At 39.7% G+C, this 20,583-nt stretch overlaps 1 protein-coding gene across 1 annotated transcript in view; it reads right to left on the bottom strand.

The window, feature by feature from the left end:
* The window catches only part of LOC114692172 (ATP-binding cassette sub-family A member 3-like), a 102,650-nt gene that overhangs the window by 53,375 nt on the left and 28,692 nt on the right, over window positions 1-20,583 (bottom strand). The window contains exons 7-12 of the mRNA XM_028867831.2: window positions 14,345-14,461; window positions 13,911-14,028; window positions 13,469-13,642; window positions 9,922-10,103; window positions 4,243-4,374; window positions 297-426 (exon numbers count right to left, since the gene is read on the bottom strand). Coding sequence (XP_028723664.1) covers window positions 297-426; window positions 4,243-4,374; window positions 9,922-10,103; window positions 13,469-13,642; window positions 13,911-14,028; window positions 14,345-14,461 — 853 coding nt within the window. The remainder of the gene's footprint in view (window positions 1-296; window positions 427-4,242; window positions 4,375-9,921; window positions 10,104-13,468; window positions 13,643-13,910; window positions 14,029-14,344; window positions 14,462-20,583) is intronic.

The raw sequence follows: 20,583 nt of genomic DNA on the forward strand, positions 1-20,583 counted from the left end.
GGGACCAATAAAGACGATGACCACAAACTTTAAAAGAGGGACTTGGATGATCAGTCTGAATGGCACACTCCAAAGAAAGGTGGGCTTGAAGCATTGGAGACATAGAAATAAGCACTAATCTAATTGTATAATAATGGTTTGTACTTTAAGAACTGAGTGAATTAACTAACTGTATTACAATGATGTCAGCTTCAGAAGTGTCAGCAGAAGCCTCACACTTGACCCTTGGTCCACTGAACTTGTCTCCAGTGTGACCCTGGATACACACCACCCTCAGTGTGACCCCAGATACACACCTGTGAGAATGGACAAGGTGGTGGTCTTTCCTGCCCCATTATGTCCTAGAAGAACTGTTATCTGTCCCTCATACAAGTTCAAAGACAAGTCTTTTACTGCCATCAGGGTACTATTTTTTAAGGTGAATTGCTGTAAAAGGAAAAACAAGGACTAATTTGATTACTGTTACCTGTAAATGAGGACTCAGCAATTATTCAGAGTTGGAGAAAAATGCCATTAATCTCAAGGCTGAAAATTTAAAAAAAAAAAAAAAAGTCAAAGAGAGATTAAATTATGGAGACCAAACAATGCTTTCAAGCAGTACATAGGGACCGTTTCAGGGCAGGCTACAGACTCCCCCTGACTAGTCTTAGGTTGTTGCTGTGCTCCAACCTTAAAGCTGATAAAACCCCAGCCAGCCCCAGCCAGTCAGGCCCAGTGACCTCAGTCAGTCTTTCTCCTATGTCTCAGGATGATCTACTGAAGCTCCGGTGGCATTTCACCAGCTTGTAGACTCTACTCATTACACCTAAGAGGAACGCATGAGCCACACAACTATATACCTAGCTACACATTCCAAAATTTGGGACTGACAGACCCCAGACATCTCTCTTTACTGAATACTAAAAGCTCATTAGTCATTAATCAGTGCTAATCAGCTCATTTATTTATTCAACAAGAAATTATTGTTGTGTAGCACACATTGTAGAATATGCTTTGATTGTAGCTATGAAGAAGGTATACATGGCACCTTCTCCCATGACAGAAAAAAATTGTAACAGGAGAACAGGAAAACACGTATGCATATATACAAATGAATGATTTAGCATTTTAGTAAACATTAGCCAAAGCATGCCTCAGTGGAACAAATAGAGAGCTCAGAACAACACTCCTGTAAATAGTCAGATACTCAACAAAGGAAGAAAGGCAGCGTATCAGCTGGGCAACACGGGAAGCACACACCATGGAAGCTGTATATCTAACAATGGACAGGAAGTTGCAAAAGGAATCGCAAAGACTAGTTAGACACACCTTTCTCCACCTGTGCCTGAAGGAAACAGTGCTTTGGATAAGATGGTAAATTGCAGATTTTCTGCTACAGGCTTAGCAGAAGTGAACTCTTGCTACTGGACATTAGCTCCTCCCCTGAACCAAATTCCTTAAACCCCTACCTAAAAAACTTCAACCTGACCGCTTTGTTGTTGTTGCAGACACACTTAAGTACACTCTATTCTCCCACTCTTTCTTTCTCTCTTCCTCCCTCCTCAGGCATTTCCCTCTCTCCCTTCCTCCCATATTGTTGATATTCGAGGTGAAAATTCCATGTCATGTCTAGAAGATACTATCTCACAGCAGGCATTCTCTTCCTCTGGCTCTTACAATTTTCCCTCCCGCTTTTCCATAATGTCCCCTGAGCATCATGTGTAAGGTATAAGGGTTCACTGCAGTTATATCAGTGGGGGTTGGTTACCCCATGGCTCAGAGGCTTTAAGTTGGATAGGACTATTCATGCAGCTGGGTAGGACTAATTACTGCTTTTCTTCTTAACACAACTGTCACAGCAGTTTGTGATCGTATGAGGGCTAGTCCTGAGGGAGGAGGCTTCCAGGTCCATTACAACTTAATTTCTCCAAGTCCTGTGTCCAAAACATGTGGTGTCTTCAGCAACAGGATCTTACTTTGAAGTTCTGGGAGACAAACAAGGGCAAGAAGAATATATTCTCTTCTTTGACAGACATCTTGGGTTTCCTGGTTATTTATCTTTTACTCTTTTTCCCACTCTGGTGGGAAATAAGACATTCTGATTTCAACTTATGGTGAGATGTGCATTGTGATGGGCTTATGACATATACTAGTCCTTACTTTTTTTTTCCAATTTTTTTTTTGTTTGTTTTGGTTTTTCGAGACAGGGTTTCTCTGTGTAGCTTTGCGCCTTTCCTGGAGCTCACTTGGTAGTCCAGGCTGGCCTCGAACTCACAGAGATCCGCCTGGCTCTGCCTCCCGAGTGCTGGGATTAAAGGCGTGCGCCACCACCACCCGGCACTAGTCCTTACTTTTAAATCTGTGCCTACTAGTCCTAACATCTATATCACGTCCCTAATGAAACTCTTCTACTGTACATGTTTACTGTTAATGGTCACCATTTCATGCTTCTTCACATGTCTAACATTTTCATTTGTTCAATGCATTTTGTTATGAGAAACCCACGGCTACGTGGTAGCTGTTATCGTCCACCATATACTAACCCCTTTGCTTATTAAATACACTTAATCTGGGACTCAACAGAGTAAAGACAGAGTTTAGACTTGGTCAGCTCACCTCAGAAATGTATTTTAGTGAATACCCAGGAAAATCTCTTCTTGCTTTTTTACGGACTGTCGTCATGCAGATCTAAATTTCTTCAGTCTAGAAATATTCAGGGAGAGTTTCTTTTGTCCCAGGGTTTGGAACTATTTCTTTAGTCTGCTTCATTTCCAGGCTCTAAAATTGACTTTGTTTTTGGAGTACCCCAAGTATAGAGATTGCATGCTTCCTTTTAGAATCATAGGTCCAGTTTCTCCATATCAACATAGATGACTAAATGACTGGCCATCTGTCTAGATCCTTCAACTTCCAATCTGTCATGCCAACCAAAGATGACCTCTTCCCCCTGCCCCCCCCCAAAAAAACCTTTACATGCCTCTCATTACTCTAGTAGAGTTCTTTTTGTGGCAGGGGTGCTTGTCCATGGTTAGAATTATCAAATGGCTTCAAGGAGGAAAACATACAGAACTTGTAAGTTCAGCTTAGAAGACTTATCATTCTTGGGTGTTGTAAATAATCTAGTCCTTGTTGATTTTATAGCCTAGTTAATATAAGAATTTTATCTGATGTATTCATTTCTGTATCCCTAGTACCAGTCATCTTCTAGAAAACAATGCATTCTCAGAAGCCAGCTGTTGAATTTCTTGAGTAAACAATTAATGCTACAGAAAAGGGCTCACTCCCTATGCAAGTTTGGGAAGAGATCTGGAAAAAAGGAACTATGTAACAGCAGAGCTGTGTGTCAGGGCAATTCCGGATGAACCACTGTAACAACAGAGGAGCATGGAGGGCAGTTCTGCAGGGAAATAAAGATGAAGAGAGGAGAGACAGCAGAAAAAGGGCACAAGACACTTCCTTTGATATAGCACTGCCATATTAAGAAAATGTGTGATGTTAGTAAATATCCAAAGAAAACCAGTGAAAAGGCTGACACCTGTACTGATACGATCAAAGCAGAATGTGGGGGCAACTCATTGGCGGGAAAGGAGCCACATGACCCGTCCTCCACCGGCCCTTAACCCAGGTAAATAGCAGAAACTATGGAAAGGATTCAATTGCCACAAATTATGAAATTAAACATTCTAATGAAGTTGGAATAGCTCCTTGGGAGGCAAGAGAATGTCAGCAGGTATGAGTTTCCTGAAAAAAAGAAAATACACCCTGCCAGATCCAGAAATGAATAAAAGCCTAACAAAACATATTCGCCAAATCTTTTGCCAGAAAATACTGCAAACAGTTTAATCTCTAATAAAACAAATCAGGGTATAATTTTCAAATATCTAATCAAAGTTGCATCTTGACTCCACCATGGAGGACCACAGAAGATACCATTATTAGCTACATAAAGGTAGATCCTATTCTGAAGGAAGGAGAGAACTAGCACAGAGATGTTGTTTAGAGACAGACTTTCATTCTATAATCCAAGTGAGTGAAACTCACAATATCTCTGCCTCAGCCTCCCAAGGGCTGGGATAACAAACCTGCCCTGCCATGCCCAGGCAACACATGGACTTTTGATTCTCTTGCATACACTTAAATTTTATCTTACAAAAGGACTCTTCATTAGCATAGCTGTGGAATTGTGACCATGACAAACATTTAATCTTCATAGTGGACTGATTCTTCATCCTATCAAGAAACAGAAACCTGCTGAATAAATACCTTGTACAAATGTTGAATCCGGATTCCAGCCTCTAAGCCAATAGGTTCAGGTTCAACAAAATCATTTGTGGGTAAGTCAGTGATCTGGCTCTCTTCCTTGTCTGAGGCTTGCTCTCCAAACCAGTAGGTTTTCTAAAATAACAAGAACAACCAAAATCGTTGTCGTCGTCATCATCATCATCATCATCATCATCATCATCATCATCATCATGGTATTACTGGAAAGGTAAGTGTTCCAAAGATTTCAAAGCTCTCTGGCTCAGTTCACTCTAGTTTGAAGAGAGTACAATAAATGTCTTTAAACTAAACTGTGAAGCAAATTGTCTGTCTGTAATACTACTTTCTAACATTACAATTACAGAACACACATTCTGCTGAATGTTGGGCTTTATAAGAAGAAAGTCAATGATGCTGCCTCAGAAGTGCAGGGTGAGCAGCGCTGCCCAATCCAAGTCAGACCTTTCCGGCAGGGTTGATCTACATATTGTGGAAATGCTAGAACTTTTCAGTGAGTCTGATGGATGAAATCATTTTCTTAAATATTTTAAACCACTTTGCTTTTTTTTTTCAACCAAATAGTCCTTTTTAAAATTTTATCTATCTATCTATCTATCTATCTATCTATCTATCTATCTATTTATTATTTGTTTGTTTGTTTTTCTTTTTTAAAATATTTTTATTTTATAATTAACTTAATTTCACATATCAGCCACGGATTGCCCGATCCTCTCTCTTCCCACCCCCCAACCCACCCCCCATTTCCACCTCCTCCAAGGCAAGGTCTCAGCTGGGAAGTCAGCCCAGCCTGGTAGACTCAGCTGAGGCAGGTCCAGTCCCTGCCTCCCTACACCAAGGCTGAGCAAAGTGTCCCAGCATAGTCCCTTTTACTGATGTTATACAAACAATGAAAGGCAAGTCTATGGTGTCTTAGTTCAAAACCAAGTAGGGCAACTTACTGTATTGCGTAGTCTCTGCCTTCTTTACCATTTAACTATTTATGGAGGAAAGCCCGTACTACTTAATTATATATTTGACAAATTATTAAGTTTTGATCCTTAAAAAATAGAGCATCATCCCAATAGGGATGGAAAACGCATTTGGTAAAATTCAGAATATCTTCATTATAAAAGTTTTCAAAAAAAGTACGGTAAGAATTTACTCAACACATTAAAGACAATTATAAGCCCACAGCCAACATCATCTCAAATTGGGGAACGTTGGAAGTGTTCACGCTAACATCTGGAACAAGGGTGTTCATATTTTACCATCCTTATTTAACTCAGTAGTGGAAGTCTTAGCCAGGCAATTAAGTAAGAGAAATAAATAAAAGTCACCCAAACAGTAAAGGGGGAAGTCAGATGATTTCAGTTTGCAGGCAATAACTGATCAATTCAGTGACCTTCACCAGTTAACTACACAAATGAGTAATTTTTTTAATATACTAAAAACACACTAGTTAAAATAGAAATCAAGAAAATTATCCCCCAAAAATAGCAATAGCTACAAAAATGCCTGGGGGTAAATTTAATCAAATACATGACTTCTTTAACATTAAGAAATAAATAGGATGCTAAATGTGGGGCTTGCTTCCTTGCATCCACTTCCTTCCAGGTTCACTAAGAGACCCTATCTCAAAGGAGTGATGAGAAAGACACTGAGAGTCCTCCACTGCACTACATGCATGCACACAGGTATGTGTTGCATGAATCCTAAATGGTCTTATAATAAAACCAGATATGGGGGTAAATGCTGAAAGATCAGAGGAAACAAGCCACAGCCACTTCTCACTTCGCCAACTCCTCAGTCGAAAAGAGAAGATCCTGTCTCCACAAATCCTCAGACTGAATGCCTCTGAATCCTCAGCCTAAAGTCCTGATTCCTGTCTCCTTTTCCTTATATTCCTTTTTCTGCCCAGCCCTATCACTTCCTGTCTCAACCTTCCTAGTACTGGGATTAAAGGTGTGTGTCACCACTGCCTGGCTGTTTCTCTTTTAAGTTAATTTTTTTTTCTCTTTTAAATTAATCTTGTGTAGTCCAGGGTGGGTTTGAACTCACAGAGATCCAGACAGAACTCTGCCATGCCTCCCAAGTGCTAGGATTAAAGGTGTGTGCCACGATTGCCTGACTTCTGTGGTCAACTTTGTGGCTGGCTCTGTCCTCTGATCTTCAAGCAAGTTTTATTAGAGTACAACAAAATATCACCACATTTTCCCTTTTTTGTCTAAAATAATAAAAGGTTATAACTAATATAAGAAAAACTATATACAATAAGCACAATAACTATATACAATATACACAGTCAAGAATTATATTAACAATGCCCAGTCCACTAACATTTGACAAATTCAGAGAAAATACTCCATTATTTATCCTATTTTGGTGAGTCCAAAATGTTGTATCTACTTCACATGTTATCCTAACCTGTATTACCAACCCCAAACTACCTTTTGATGTCTTTCAAACTTACACACTTTACACCTCTTTAGTGAGTTTTTTTTCTGAATTTGTTAACTAGGAAAACTACAACTATAACTATCTAGTCTTCAACAACTTCCTCAGAGACCAGAGAAGGAAATAATATTACCCAAGTAAATAGGAAATGCAGGCAAGCGACTTCCAAAAAAATGTGAGAAATGACAGAAACAGCTGAATGCCTGGACAGTTACCCAAAGTTCATTTGCAATGTTGGGGCAGCCATCCTACAGGCCTAGCATATCTGACAGACTTATCTATGAAGCAGAATATTATGAAGGGCCTTCCTATCTTGTCTTGGCAAGGTTCAGCAGTGCTTTCGTTTGTGTCCTCTTGTCCATTTTTGACAGCATACTGTCAGCAGTTGAAGCAAGGGTACTTTCTTGTCCAGTGGCTAACTTTTGCCACAAAGAAAGTAAATTCCATAAGGAGTTTCTTCAATGCCCTTCATCTTCTCTGAAGTAGGTTGGTGTTGCCAGGGGCAGACATGTCTCCTTGTCATTAATAAAAGAATCTATGTTATTAAACCATCTTAAATGCCATATTCTGTAGATCTCTGAAGTGTTTGAAGATGATCTGTCTATCTAAAATACCTGTTTGACCTTGAAAACATACCTAATATTATGACAAGTTCGATTGTAATAGGTGACTAAATACTAATTTGAATTTCTTCATTATCCTAAACAGTTTATAATAATAACTTTCAAGGACTAACAATTTGTATTACATTGTTAAATGAACTGTATATGTACAATACTTTGAACAAGAGTAGAAATGTATGTACAGTATGTTCCAGCAAAAATAATCTCAACTTTGTATCAATATACACAATTTGTATACAATATACAAAAATACAATCCAATGTAAAATATTTAAAACTAATAGTTGCTTTTTAAAAGTAGATTCAAGGCAGGGCGGTGGTGGCGCACGCCTTTAATCCCAGCACTCGGAAGGCAGAGCCAGGCGGATCTCTGTGAGTTTGAGGCCAGCCTGGGCTACCAAGTGAGTTCCAGGAAAGGCGCAAAGCTACACAGAGAAACCCTGTCTCAAAAAAACAAAAAAAAAAAAGTAGATTCAATAACCTACCTTTTAATCTTATCAGGTATGTGTTCCAATATATGTTTGTACACACACACACATACACATACACACACACACACACACACACACACACACACACACACACACACACACAGAATATCTGACCACAAAATCAACATCTCTGGTTTTTCCCTATATTGTAAAGCTGTGGTATCTGACTAAGATAACAATGGAATAACAACATACACAGATGAATGGAACACATTATAGAATCCAAATACAAGTCTATATATGTATAGGAAGTTGGTTTTTGACCAGGTGCCAAATATTAGAAATGTATTGAATTTTAAAAGTCTCTTCAATAAATGTTGCTGAGAAAATTGGATATCTGTGCACAGAAAGAGATCAGATGCCAATCTTACAGCACATATGAGAATCAAACATCTAAAACTATTAGAAGAAAATGGGGCAATACTTTAAGATATTGGGATAGGTGATGCTTTTTTTTTTTTATAATAAGATCCCCACAGCTCAACAACACAAGCAAAAACAGCCCAATGGAATCACATTGAGCCAAGGACCATCTGCAAGCAGGTGTAATGATCAACACAGCAAAGCTTACCTGTGAACTTTGTACACTAGTTGTCTAAAAGGAGTGTTTTCAGAATATATAGGCAACTGAAACTTCTCAATAGTGAGAAAAACAAGTGTAATGCAATTTCAAAATGGCAAATTATATGAACAGGTATTTCTCAAAAGGCATACAAAGGGCCAGTAAGTAAAAAATCACCATCACTAAGGGAGCTACAAATCAAAATCACACAAGGATATATAATCACACACATTGATGACTATTAGCATAAACACTAACATAACAAATCCTGCTGAATGTGAAGAGAAAGGGCTCTTACACATTTCTAGTGGGAATCTAAATCAGTGCATCCATTATGTAAAACAGCACAGAAGATCCTCAGAAGAACAAAGATAGAACTAGCAACCCAATTTTACTCTATGTTTACTGCAATACTATTCTCTGTAGCCAAGACACAGATTTGGTGGATGAATGGATATAGAAAATGAAGTATGCATGCAAATGGAATATGGTTTGATCATAAAAGAAGACTGTACCATTTGCTTACTTTGGCATGCGTACCTGGAGGAAATAATGTTAAGCAAAATAACCCACAATGCAAGCTAAAATAAATGCCAATTTCTTAGAAATACAGAGTAGTATATAGTCACTACAGTCTAGGAAATGGAGGGAGGAAAGGGAAAAATAAACTTAGAGGGAATATGACCTACTTGTTCTACAGCATGGCAGGGTGACTATAATTTACAGTAATCTATTAATGTGTCTTCTAAGGGACTAAAAGAGAGGATTTTAAAGCTTCTCAAAACAAAGAAATGATAACTTTTTAAGGAAATACAAACAATAATTAACCTGATTTAATCAACTACTCATCACATATTTATATTAAAATTGTATACCAGTTTCCATTAATATGCAGTCATTACATCAATAAAAAATAAAAAATAGGCATGGGCATAATTTGCCCTCTCCTAACTAGGGTCTACAGACATCACCATGTATTCATTCAGATGGGAAAACCATTTCATTTCACTAACACATATGGCAAACAATGGTGTTACAGTGCAATAAGAATGAGGAATTATGGTGGCTAATCTTCATTGTTCATTAAATCGCCTTGAGATTTGCCTAGGTACTCAATACAACACATTTCTGACTATGTCCCTGAGGGTTTTTCCAGAGAGGAATAACTAGAGGGAGGGAACAACATTGACTATACAACACCCTGTAACCCAGGCACTGATGGAATAAAGGTGAAGAGGGCAGGATCCCACCAGCAAAGACATCCCAGCTCTGTTTCCTGATATCTATGAGATGAGAAGCTTTGTTTGGTCACACCTTTGCACAAATGTGTTCTGCCTCTCCTCAACTCAAAGTGACATGGCTATGGGACTGTGGACTGGGCCTAAATGAACCTTTGTTCCTTTAACTTGTCCCTCTGAATTATTTGTCACTGGAACAGGAAGTCTGATATCACAGCCCCCATGCAGAGGATGTTAGACTCAATCCTGCTTACTCTTTGCAGACAGCACAGAATGACTGGGGGTTCTAAAGAACATGGGTGCAGGTGTGCTCACCTGCAGGAAAAAGTTCCATGGCTTGGGCACACCATACTTCCCTGGAAAGACGGCATCCATGTACCAGGCCACAAGGCCATACAGAAAAGCACTAAGTAAAAACATTCCTATTATATGAGCCAAAGTTAAGTCATCATCGGCTTTTATTTTCGTAGCAAAGTTGTACCACTGAGCGCCATCACCTGAAACAGAATGGGAGACAGTTACTTTAGATGTCCAATGACGGCTGAAGCAAACACGTATGAGGCATGTAAGTCTTAAACCAGGAATGTTAAACAGGCAGTATTGATTCTCCAAAGGAACAGGTATATAACCTGTTTTCTTCCCAGAAGACTGGGAATGGACATAGTTAATAGCATAGTGCTTTGTGTGCTGTCCCTATGGCCAGGCCACACGGGCTCCCTCAGATCTTTATCTTGAGCCTGTTTATCTCAATCAATCTATAGCACTATTCTCTCCCAGACCCCTATCATGAGCATTGTTTACCTTCATCTGCTTTCTCAGTTAATCTACAGAATCTATCTTGGAATATGAAAGATGTCACTTGTACTTTACAAGATTTTGATGTAGTTACATCTTGAGCTTTTTTGTGAACATGGAATTGAGTTAATTATCACCAGGAAATTTTATTCCAAATTTGCTGTGCTTAAATATGCCTAAAATAAACTAGCCAGGGTCAGACTCTTGAAATTTGAACCAATACTGGCTACTGAGTCTTGTTGAAGCCGACTTCCATCTTGCCTCTTGCATATCAACACTCTGCTGGCCATGGTGTTTGTAGTGACCCCCACCATACCCAGATGCTTTGAGATTAAATAAGGAAGAAATTGCACTTATATTCTGGAAACACATGCTGTCTATTTGTTATTTGATGATGCCCTTACATTTAGGTTGCCCAGGAGAAAAAGGAGGTAAATAATAATGGAAGGAGACTTTCATCCAAGCCCAACTAAAAGTTACAGGGACATAAAAACCACACAAAATCATAGAATCATTAAAGTAAATATCTGTGTTGTAAGGCAGCAGTACCCCAATTTTCTAAGGCAAATCTTCATGACAACAGCCAAGAATACATATAAACTTATATTCATCAGTAAGAAGAAATAAGGTTCAACTTCTGTTATCCAGGTTAGCATGTAGGGGATTGGAAATTACTACTGGGTAAAAGTAAAAGCTGCACTGATGAACGCAAGAAAAAATGAAAATATGAGACAGTACCCCCCTTAAAGTGAGTAACTAGCAACAGGTTCCAAAGATATCAAAGTGTGTGATATGACAGGTAAAGAATTCAAAAGAATGATTTTAAAAGAGGCTAATGAATGCAGATAAACAGTTAAATGAATTAAGGAAGATAATTCAGGATACAAATGAGAAAATTAGTAAAGACTCAGATTTTGAAAAAGAATCAAAGAGAAATCTTTAAAATTAGAAGCTTTGTAAATCAAGTATAAAAGCCTCAATGGAGAGATCAGTTAGAAGAAAGAGTATCAGACCTTGAAATACTACGTGCTAGAAAAATGAAAACAAAACACAAGATCTCTGAGACATCATCAAATGATCAAATATCTGTCTAATCAGCCTTCCCAAGGGAGAAGGGCTACAGGTTGAGGATACAGAAGACCTAGCCAACGAAATAATACCCCCAAAGCATCCAAATGTTGGTAAAAACATGGACATTAAGGTACAGGAAGCACTTGGAACAGCAAAAATAAATTACCCTACCCCAGAATAACCTCTCTGAAATGTTTTATGGTTAAATCTTTAAAAATCCAGAACAAAGAAAGAATATTAAAACATCCATGAGAGAAGCACCAAGTAACACAAGTAACACATAGAGTTACACTGACTGGAGACAAAGCAGATTTCTTGGAGCAAACACTAGAGGATGGGAGGGGATGGAATGGTGAATTATGTAAGAACTAGCAGCAATCCCACTCAGAGTCATGTATACAAAATGAAGTCAACATGATACCTGCACACCCATGTGTGTTGAGAGACTATTCACAATATATAAAATATGAAATAAGTTTAGATGTCTGTCTCAAGACAAAGGAATAAAGAACATGTGGTATACATGCACGGTAAAATATTATTTAGAAATAAAGAACAATGGAATCTTCATTTGCAGTAAATTGGGTGGAGCTAGAAGTTGTCTTGTTAAGTAAAATAAGCCAGACACAAATGTAAAAGTATTCTATTTTGTAATATATGGGAACAATAAACAGATGACCTGAAAGTAAGAAAAGAGTTACTAGATAGTAAGAACCATGCAACAGGAAGAATTGAGATAGGATATGAACTTGATGGCCATCAAGTCATGATACATGAAAGTATAGAAATATTACAATTCTACTGATTTGAATAATATATATTAGAAATTAAAAACAAAAACAGAAAAGTTGAACAGATCTGCAAAAAGATTATGTGGTAGTTTGAATGAAAATGGCCCCAGAGGCTCACATGTTTGAATGTTTGGTCCCCATTTGGTGGAACTAATTGGGAAGAGTTAGGGGGTGTGGCCTTGCTGAAGGAGGCGTGTCACAGGGGTGGACTTTGAGGCTTCCAAGGCCTCCCATCATCTTCAGTGTGCTCTCTGTCTTCTGCCTGCAGTTTTAGGATGTGATCTCTCAGCTGTTCCTACCATCATGCCTTTGCTCTGCCGTCATGGACCCTAACCCTCTGAAATGGTTAACTCAATTAAATACTTTCTTTTGTAAGTTGTCCTGGTCATGGTGTTTTATCACAGCAGTAGAAACCTAACTAAGATAGGTTGTATCTGTAAAGAGCAGAACAACAAAAAGTTCAACAAAGAAACATCTAAACTATAGGTTTTCATTGTGTATCTTACCAATGTTTAAAGGCTAATTAACATCACTCTTTCTCAGACTCTTCCCAAAAAGAAAACATAAAGAATGAAATAATTCCTGTCAACATATATGGTTAGTATTATTATGCTAATATACCAAAATTAAACAAAGATATCACAAAAAGAATCACAAAAACTTCTCTGGTTATAGGATGCAAGACTAAAACACAAAGTTAATCATACTGAAAATATCAAAGAATGAAAACACAATGCCACTTACCATCATTCTAAATAAAGCTAAACACTTAAGCATATTCTTTTATGCACTACAACCCTACTCAAATTTTTCTCAGCTGGATAAACTCATCTATGAAAAAAACTAAAATCATGTCAGTAGTAAAACACTAACATCTTTCAGTGTGACAGGCTTCTGTTGTCTGGCATGACAAAATTATACCCTAGAAGAGACAGGTAAGACATGGGCATACATATGTGTGCAAACATAAATACCTAATATATTACTTGTAATACTGCTTATATAATTTTTAATTCTCATGTACATGTGTGTGTGTGTGTGTGTCTCTGTGTGTCCACAGTGTGCATACAATGTTTTATGATAAAAACCGATATGTGGGACCACTGGAAAACCTTTCACCCATGCTCTCCCCCAACCCTGTGTGTTCTGTCCTTTCCTTCTGGGTTTAAAACAAATGAAGGTGCTGTCACAAAGGGAAGACTCACCTTTCATTTCCATCTTGCATATTATGTCAGCCCCAAAAGCTAGCGCTGTGTTTGTGATGAGACTGAGAGCCAGTTTCCCGCCGAGGCTTGTCTGTTCGTATATCGGCAATATGATTAAGTACGGAAAGAATGTGAGAAAGTGGAGGAAGCACGCAATAGAAGTGGCCAGAGAAGCTGGAAAGGGAGGAGGAAAAGGCGATCAGTAAACACAAGCTGCAGCGGCTAGGAACAAAGCTCTCCAAAGGGAGGGGACTCATGCCCACCCCCGTATCACTGGCATCTTGCACTGGGTCCAGTGCACAGAAGGTGCCCCATAAAGACTTTTGCTTCAACGATAGCATGAGAAGTTGTTTTCCTGAAATTGATCCAGTGGCATCTGAAACTGAGGGAGCTTCCAAACAAGATTCCCTTTCAATCAACTCACAGGCTGCCTTCGACTCACCTTTATCGAAGAATGTGCTGATCATGAAGCCAAGTAACACTGAGGAGGTGGCAAAACACAGGAAATAGAAGGCGATGAATAGCGGGTCACTGTGTTCAAAGACTCTCTCATGTGTAATCTGATGAAATAATTAGGAAGCTAGTTTAACCACATGTGAAGTGATGAGGAACAAAGGTGTGGAAGTAAAGCAGAATATTGAACACTGGCCCCAGTGAGGTGAGTCACGCCACTCACTTTACCGGGCCATTGAATTCATTGTCTACAGAAGGGCCATTCACCTAGATCTGTTCTTCACCATCTGATCAACTAGGCCTTTGGACAGTGGAGTCAGTGGCAAACGCATTTACTCTTTGGCAAACTAACACACGTTGCCCGCACCTCAACTTCTCATCCCTCTTAAAGCTGTGGTATGCTGCATACAAATGGATACTTGCCTTGAGAAATAAAATCCCACACAGCAAACAGATGATGATGAAATACATCAATAAGAAGGTGACGAAATATGAAACCCAGAGCATAGCATTACTGAGTCCCACCATGAGCTGGTATTCCTGAAGGAGAATCAACATAAGCCAGGTGTTATGAAAAACACATTTCAAAATGCCTTCTCTCATCTTACCCTACACAGCTTTGTGGTGGTATTGTGTATTCTAATAAATTTATCTGGGGTCAGAGAACAGACAGCCACTAGATACAAAGGCTAGAAAATGGTGGCACTCACACCTTTAATCCTAGCATTCCAGAGATAGAAATCCCTCTGGATCTCTGTGAGTTCAAGGCCACATTGGAAATAGCCAAATATGGTGACACGCCTTTAATCCCAGAAAGCCAACCTTTAATCCCAGGGAGTGGTGGTAGATAGCAGAAAGATATATAAAGCGTGAGGACCAGAAACTAGCGGAATTTGGCTGGTTAAGCATGTGGCTGGTTAAGCATTCAGGCTTTGGAGCAACACAGTTCAGCTGAGATTCATTCTGGATGAGGACAGAGAGGCTTCCAGTCTGAGGAGACAAAACCAGCTGAAGATCCAGTGAGGTGAGATAGCTGTGGCTTGCTCTGTCTCTCTGATCTACCAGCATGGACCCCAATAACTGGCCTCAGGTTTGATTTTATTAATAAGAACCTTTAAGATTCCTGCTACATCTGGCGCCCAACGTTCGTGTTACGAATTCATGAAAAAGCTGTTTGTCTGTGGCCTTGTGAGCCCCATCTCAGGCCCAAGCTACACTCAGCCAGTAGGATTTGCTGAAGGAGGCAGAGTCAGGAGGATCCCGAGTTTGAGGCCGGCCTAGGAGGCTTGGGAGAAGCTTTGGCCCAGACTGAACCACAAACAGTGGTGGGACCATGGAAGCAGTGGCTACTGCTCCACATTGCCAGTTCCTTCTCATCGTGTTGGTGACTTCGGTGATGCTGCTACCTGGGACAAAGGGTTTACTGCTGCTGGTTCAGAGAAGAATTGCCAGGACCATCGTGTTACAAGAAAGCATCGGCAAAGGTCAGTTTGGAAAAGTTTGGCAAGAAAAATGGTGGGGAAAAATTGCTGTGAAGATTTTCTGTTCTAGGGAAGAATGTTCATGGTTCCGAGAGACAGACATTTATCAGACTGTGATTGCTCCAAACCACAGAAAGGAGGCAAAAAAAAAAAAAAAAAAAAAAAAAAAAAAAAAAAAATCTGCAGGAAACCATGACCATGCCTAACAGTGACTTTGAAATCTTCAAAAAGATGACAGGATCCTACAACGATGATTCCACATGGACTATGATAAAGCCATTAAGCCGATTAACACCATGGAAAAATCAACTTTGGACTACAAACTGGTCAGAACAATTTCGAGAGGACTAGTTGAGATGATCCAGCCTGACAAACTACTCAAACAAGGACTTGAAACAAGTCCTGAACTTTCCTATTATGCAGAGACTGGACAAATGATACAGGACTTGATGATTAACCCAAAAATTTTCTTTTCAAGATTCCCTAAAGATATCTTCACCCCTAGAAAGCAAAAAAGAGAATATAGATATGAGATAGATCATCGAATCTACTCTGAGAAAAAAGATAAAGAAATAATAGGATAAATAGGTAGATCATTGAATCTACACTGAAGAAAAAGGGGAAGATATAAAAATGACAAAAGGTAGACTAATGAATCTATTATGAAAAGAAAAAAGAGAAAATATGGATATGATAAGATAAAAAGGGAGATTATGGAATCTACTTTTAAAAAGGAACTACTTGTTTTAAATAAGATAAGTAATGAAAATTTTTTGGTCTGAGTTTATCAGATGTTACTGGACTGGACATTGTTAATATATATATAATGGAGTTTTTATCTGAATCTGTCAAATGTTAATGGACTAGACATCATTAATGTAATCTTGACTGTATATTGCATATACTTATTGAAGATAGTTTTTCTTGTATTAGTTATAAGCTTTCTTTAATTTTAGACAAAAAGAGAGGAGATGTGGTGGTATTGTGTATTCTAATAAATTTATCTGGGGTCAGAGAACAGACAGCCACTAGATACAAAGGCTAGAAAATGGTGGCACTCACACCTTTAATCCTAGCATTCCAGAGATAGAAATCCCTCTGGATCTCTGTGAGTTCAAGGCCACATTGGAAATAGCCAAATATGGTGACACGCCTTTAATCCCAGAAAGCCAACCTTTAATCCCAGGGAGTGGTGGTAGATAGCAGAAAGATATATAAAGCGTGAGGACCAGAAACTAGCGGAATTTGGCTGGTTAAGCATGTGGCTGGTTAAGCATTCAGGCTTTGGAGCAACACAGTTCAGCTGAGATTCATTCTGGATGAGGACAGAGAGGCTTCCAGTCTGAGGAGACAAAACCAGCTGAAGATCCAGTGAGGTGAGATAGCTGTGGCTTGCTCTGTCTCTCTGATCTACCAGCATGGACCCCAATAACTGGCCTCAGGTTTGATTTTATTAATAAGAACCTTTAAGATTCCTGCTACACAGCTTGAATATCACATCCCAAATGGAAGCTTTGTACCTAATGAGTGGCATAATTTCTACTCGGAATTCTGGGTGCAGAATTTATTTTTTTTTTTCCTAAGACTTAGCAAGTTCTGGTTCTGATATAAGAAACACCTTTAAAATCTAAAAATTAAAAAGCTAAGATTAAGCTAGGCATAGTGGCACATGCCTTTGATCCCAGTATTTGGGAGGCAGAGGCAGGCAGAACTGAGTTTGAGGCTAGCCTGGTCTACAGAGTGAGTTCCAGGACAGCCAGGGCTACACAGAGAAGCCCTGTCTCGAAAAACAGATAAGCAGGCTAAGATTACTCTTCTTTTCATTATACCCTACTTCCAGGAAGTAATAAACCCAAAAGGTAAATACATTTCAATTCTAATGTAGATTTGAGCAGGGCTAGGCAAATTATGACCCACCTTACATTTTATAAATAACGTTTTATGAGCACAAAGCCACATGTATTCATCTTAACACTGTCTAGAACTGCTTTTATCCTACAGGGTATCTACACAAATCTATTCTGGATTTACAAATTAGAAATCCAGGGGCTAGAGAGATGGCCCAGTTGTTAAGAGCACTGGTTGCTTCGTTGAATTAGGGTTTCTAATGTTATGATAAAATACTACAACCAAAAACAACTTAGGGGAGAAAAAGGTTTATTTTAGCTTAAAACTCTCATGTTATACTTCAATCACGGAGGGAAGTCAGAGAAAGAATTGGAGGCAGGAGCTGAAACACAGGCCATGGAGGAACATTGCTTACAGGCTTGCTCAGCCTGCTTTCTTATACAACTCAGGACCACCTGCCCAGAGGTGGCACCACCCACAATGGGCTGGGCTCTTCCCCATCAATCATCAATCAAGAAAATACACTACAGACTTGCCTATAGTTCAGTCTTATGGAGGCATTTCTCAGTTAGGAGTCCATCTTCTCAAATGACTCTAGCTAGTGTCAAGTTGACAAAGGGGGTGGGGGAGGTGCGGTTAACTAGCACATTGCTCTTGCAGAGGGCCCAGAGACCAGATTCAGTTCCAGCACCCACATGGTGCTCACAACCATCTGTAACTCCAATTCCAGGGATCTAACACCTTCTTCTGGCCTTTGAAGGAAACAGGCACGCATGTGGCACACATGCAATACGCACATGCAGGAAAAATAAGTTTCAGATTAGAAAGCTAGACTGAGAGGAGGCAACAGTATCATGAATCATTCTGAAGGGACTCCCTGTTCCTGCCTCTCCCAGCTGCCGCTGCATGTCTCCAATGCCTCTTTTTCCTAGTGGCTAGTGATAAAGGAAAAACTTTAGACAATTCAGTTTGGAAGTTTATTTGATAAAAGAAATGGTCATAAAAAAAAAAAAAGTTGAGGATTTAGCTCAGTGGTAGAGCACTTGCCTAGCAAGCGCAAGGCCCTGGGTTTGGTCCTCAGCTCTGAAAATAAAAAATTGGTCACACCCTGCAACAGTAGAGTCACAAAGCCCTACCAGCAGTATATACAGACAGTATTTGAGGACAATGACATAGAGAATGTCTGTCTGTGTGTGATGAATGCTCAGACAGTTCCTCCTTTTTATGCAGTCCAAGCAGTGCTGCCCACAGTGGGCAGGTCTTCCAACCTCAGTTGACCTAATCAAGACAGCACCTCACAGGATTGCTCAGAGGTCTGTTGCTGGGTGATTCAGATCCTGTTGAGGGGATAATATTGACTGTCATGCAGTATTAGGTATAGAATGCTGCATGGAGAGGTGGCTTTAGGATAAATTTAATTTACATTTACAATTTTCTTTTGACTAGTCTCTCAGTTTAGATCACTGATAGCTGTCATAATTGATTGGTTTGGTCTTAGAATGGAATTTATAATGTCAGATCTGTTGGGTGATTATCTATGTTTTTCTCATGTTTGAGAATTTGCTGGAAGACATGCCCAAAATCTGTAAAAATCTAAAATCCCTAAAGTCTAAAATCCTGAAAGATTAAAGTAAAATATAACAAAAATACAATGCTAGAAAAAGTAACTAGAAATTTCTTTAAAAGACATTATTCATGATAATTTTAAAGGAGGCTATTTATTTAAGAAACACAAAAATGAGGAATTGACTTTTAGGACATGAGAGGCCAGGCTTCAAAAGAAACAAAACTTCCTACAATTGTGTTTAGTTTTAGCTGAACTTATGGCTAGAGTTACTGCAAAGTCAACCGTGGGGAGTCTCTCATGAAAGAATGGCCTAAACATCGGGGTGGATCCCCTAAAATATATAAGAAATACTTACAGACTGTTGCAGTACATCCTAATGATGATGCAAGAGAAAGCAATTTCTCACCTAGATATAATGATCAATCTTAATTGTCAAATCAATTGGATTAAGAAGTAGGAGACTAGCAGAGTACACTCTGGGTAGGTATGTGGAATGTCTCTAGGGACAATTTGATCATTATGGATTCATTCTAATGAATGAATTGCTCACTTGATTCATAATATGACAACATTATTGGAAAATGGTAGAAGGTAGGGGGCATGCCCAGGGGAGCATGCCTTCCCTCAACCTCCTTAGCCTTCTCTTCACCCATCTCCCTTCTCCCTTTCCTGTTTGCCATGGTGTTGAGAGGACCAAGCAGATGCCATAACAGGCCGCTCAGTCTTCTCTCAGAGATCTGACTCTCGGAGATTAGTCCATTTCAGTTTCCTGAGACCGAACAAGCAGTTTCTAAAGGTCCATGAACAAAGGGCAATTAATCACTGGTGCCCCTGACAATATAGACAAGGGAGAGAGGATGCACCAAGCCTGGGCCCCTGAGCCAGCCCCCAGTCAGTATGTACTAGGCCAGCCAGCCTCCACAGCAGCTCAAGGACAAAGCCTGGGACTTGTCCGAGCCTGCCCCCAAATGGAAAACTGTAGCCCTGACCAGCCCTCGACTAGCCCTGGCCAATTAGAATGTACTAATATGATTACCACTTTCTTAAGCCAATCATATCTAAAATGACCTAATTGCCTTAGAAACTCCCTTTCTGCTGTTCTTAAAAGGAGCTCACACATGCCTCTTGGGGTCTTCGCCATTTTGCCTTTTTGTGGGATGGCAGGCCCCAGCAAGCTGGAACAAAAAACAACACTCTTGCTGATTGCATACGTGAATGATGGTCTTTTGTGGGACTTCTCCAGGACCCTAACAATGTGAGCTGCTCTGTTCCACCACAGCACCACAGTTCCACATGTCATTCCACACTATGAAGTGGCAACAGTGAAACTAAGAACCAAAATAAATCACTCTTTCCTTGCTTCTGTCACATCAATGAGAAAAGTAACCACACACCAGGTTTGAGGGGCCGGGGCCAGGGGTAGTTCTTGCAGTGTTTTAGCCAATAGCCTAAGTTCATCAGTGCCTACAAATGATCAAGGTTCTGGATTTGGTCCCCACCTGCAGTGAAAAATATGCAGCTGGCTAAGTATCAAAGCTGTGAAAGCACTCTTTGTTTCTATGTAAGGACAAGAAGGAAAGGGCAAGGGGAACTGGGAGGGTCTACCCAGTGCTCAGCTAATTGCTAGTAACTGTCTCGATGACTGGAGTAGGAACTGAAGCAGAGCCCAGCAGCTGCCTGGGGTGAAGAGACAGAGCAAGCCCTGAGAGGGCAAATCAGCTGGAGTTTCCAGGGCCAGATTTCAGAGAAGGTGGGAGCTTAGCAGG

This window comes from Peromyscus leucopus, chromosome 1, assembly GCF_004664715.2.
Source record: "Peromyscus leucopus breed LL Stock chromosome 1, UCI_PerLeu_2.1, whole genome shotgun sequence".
Classification (NCBI taxonomy): Eukaryota; Metazoa; Chordata; class Mammalia; order Rodentia; family Cricetidae; genus Peromyscus; species Peromyscus leucopus.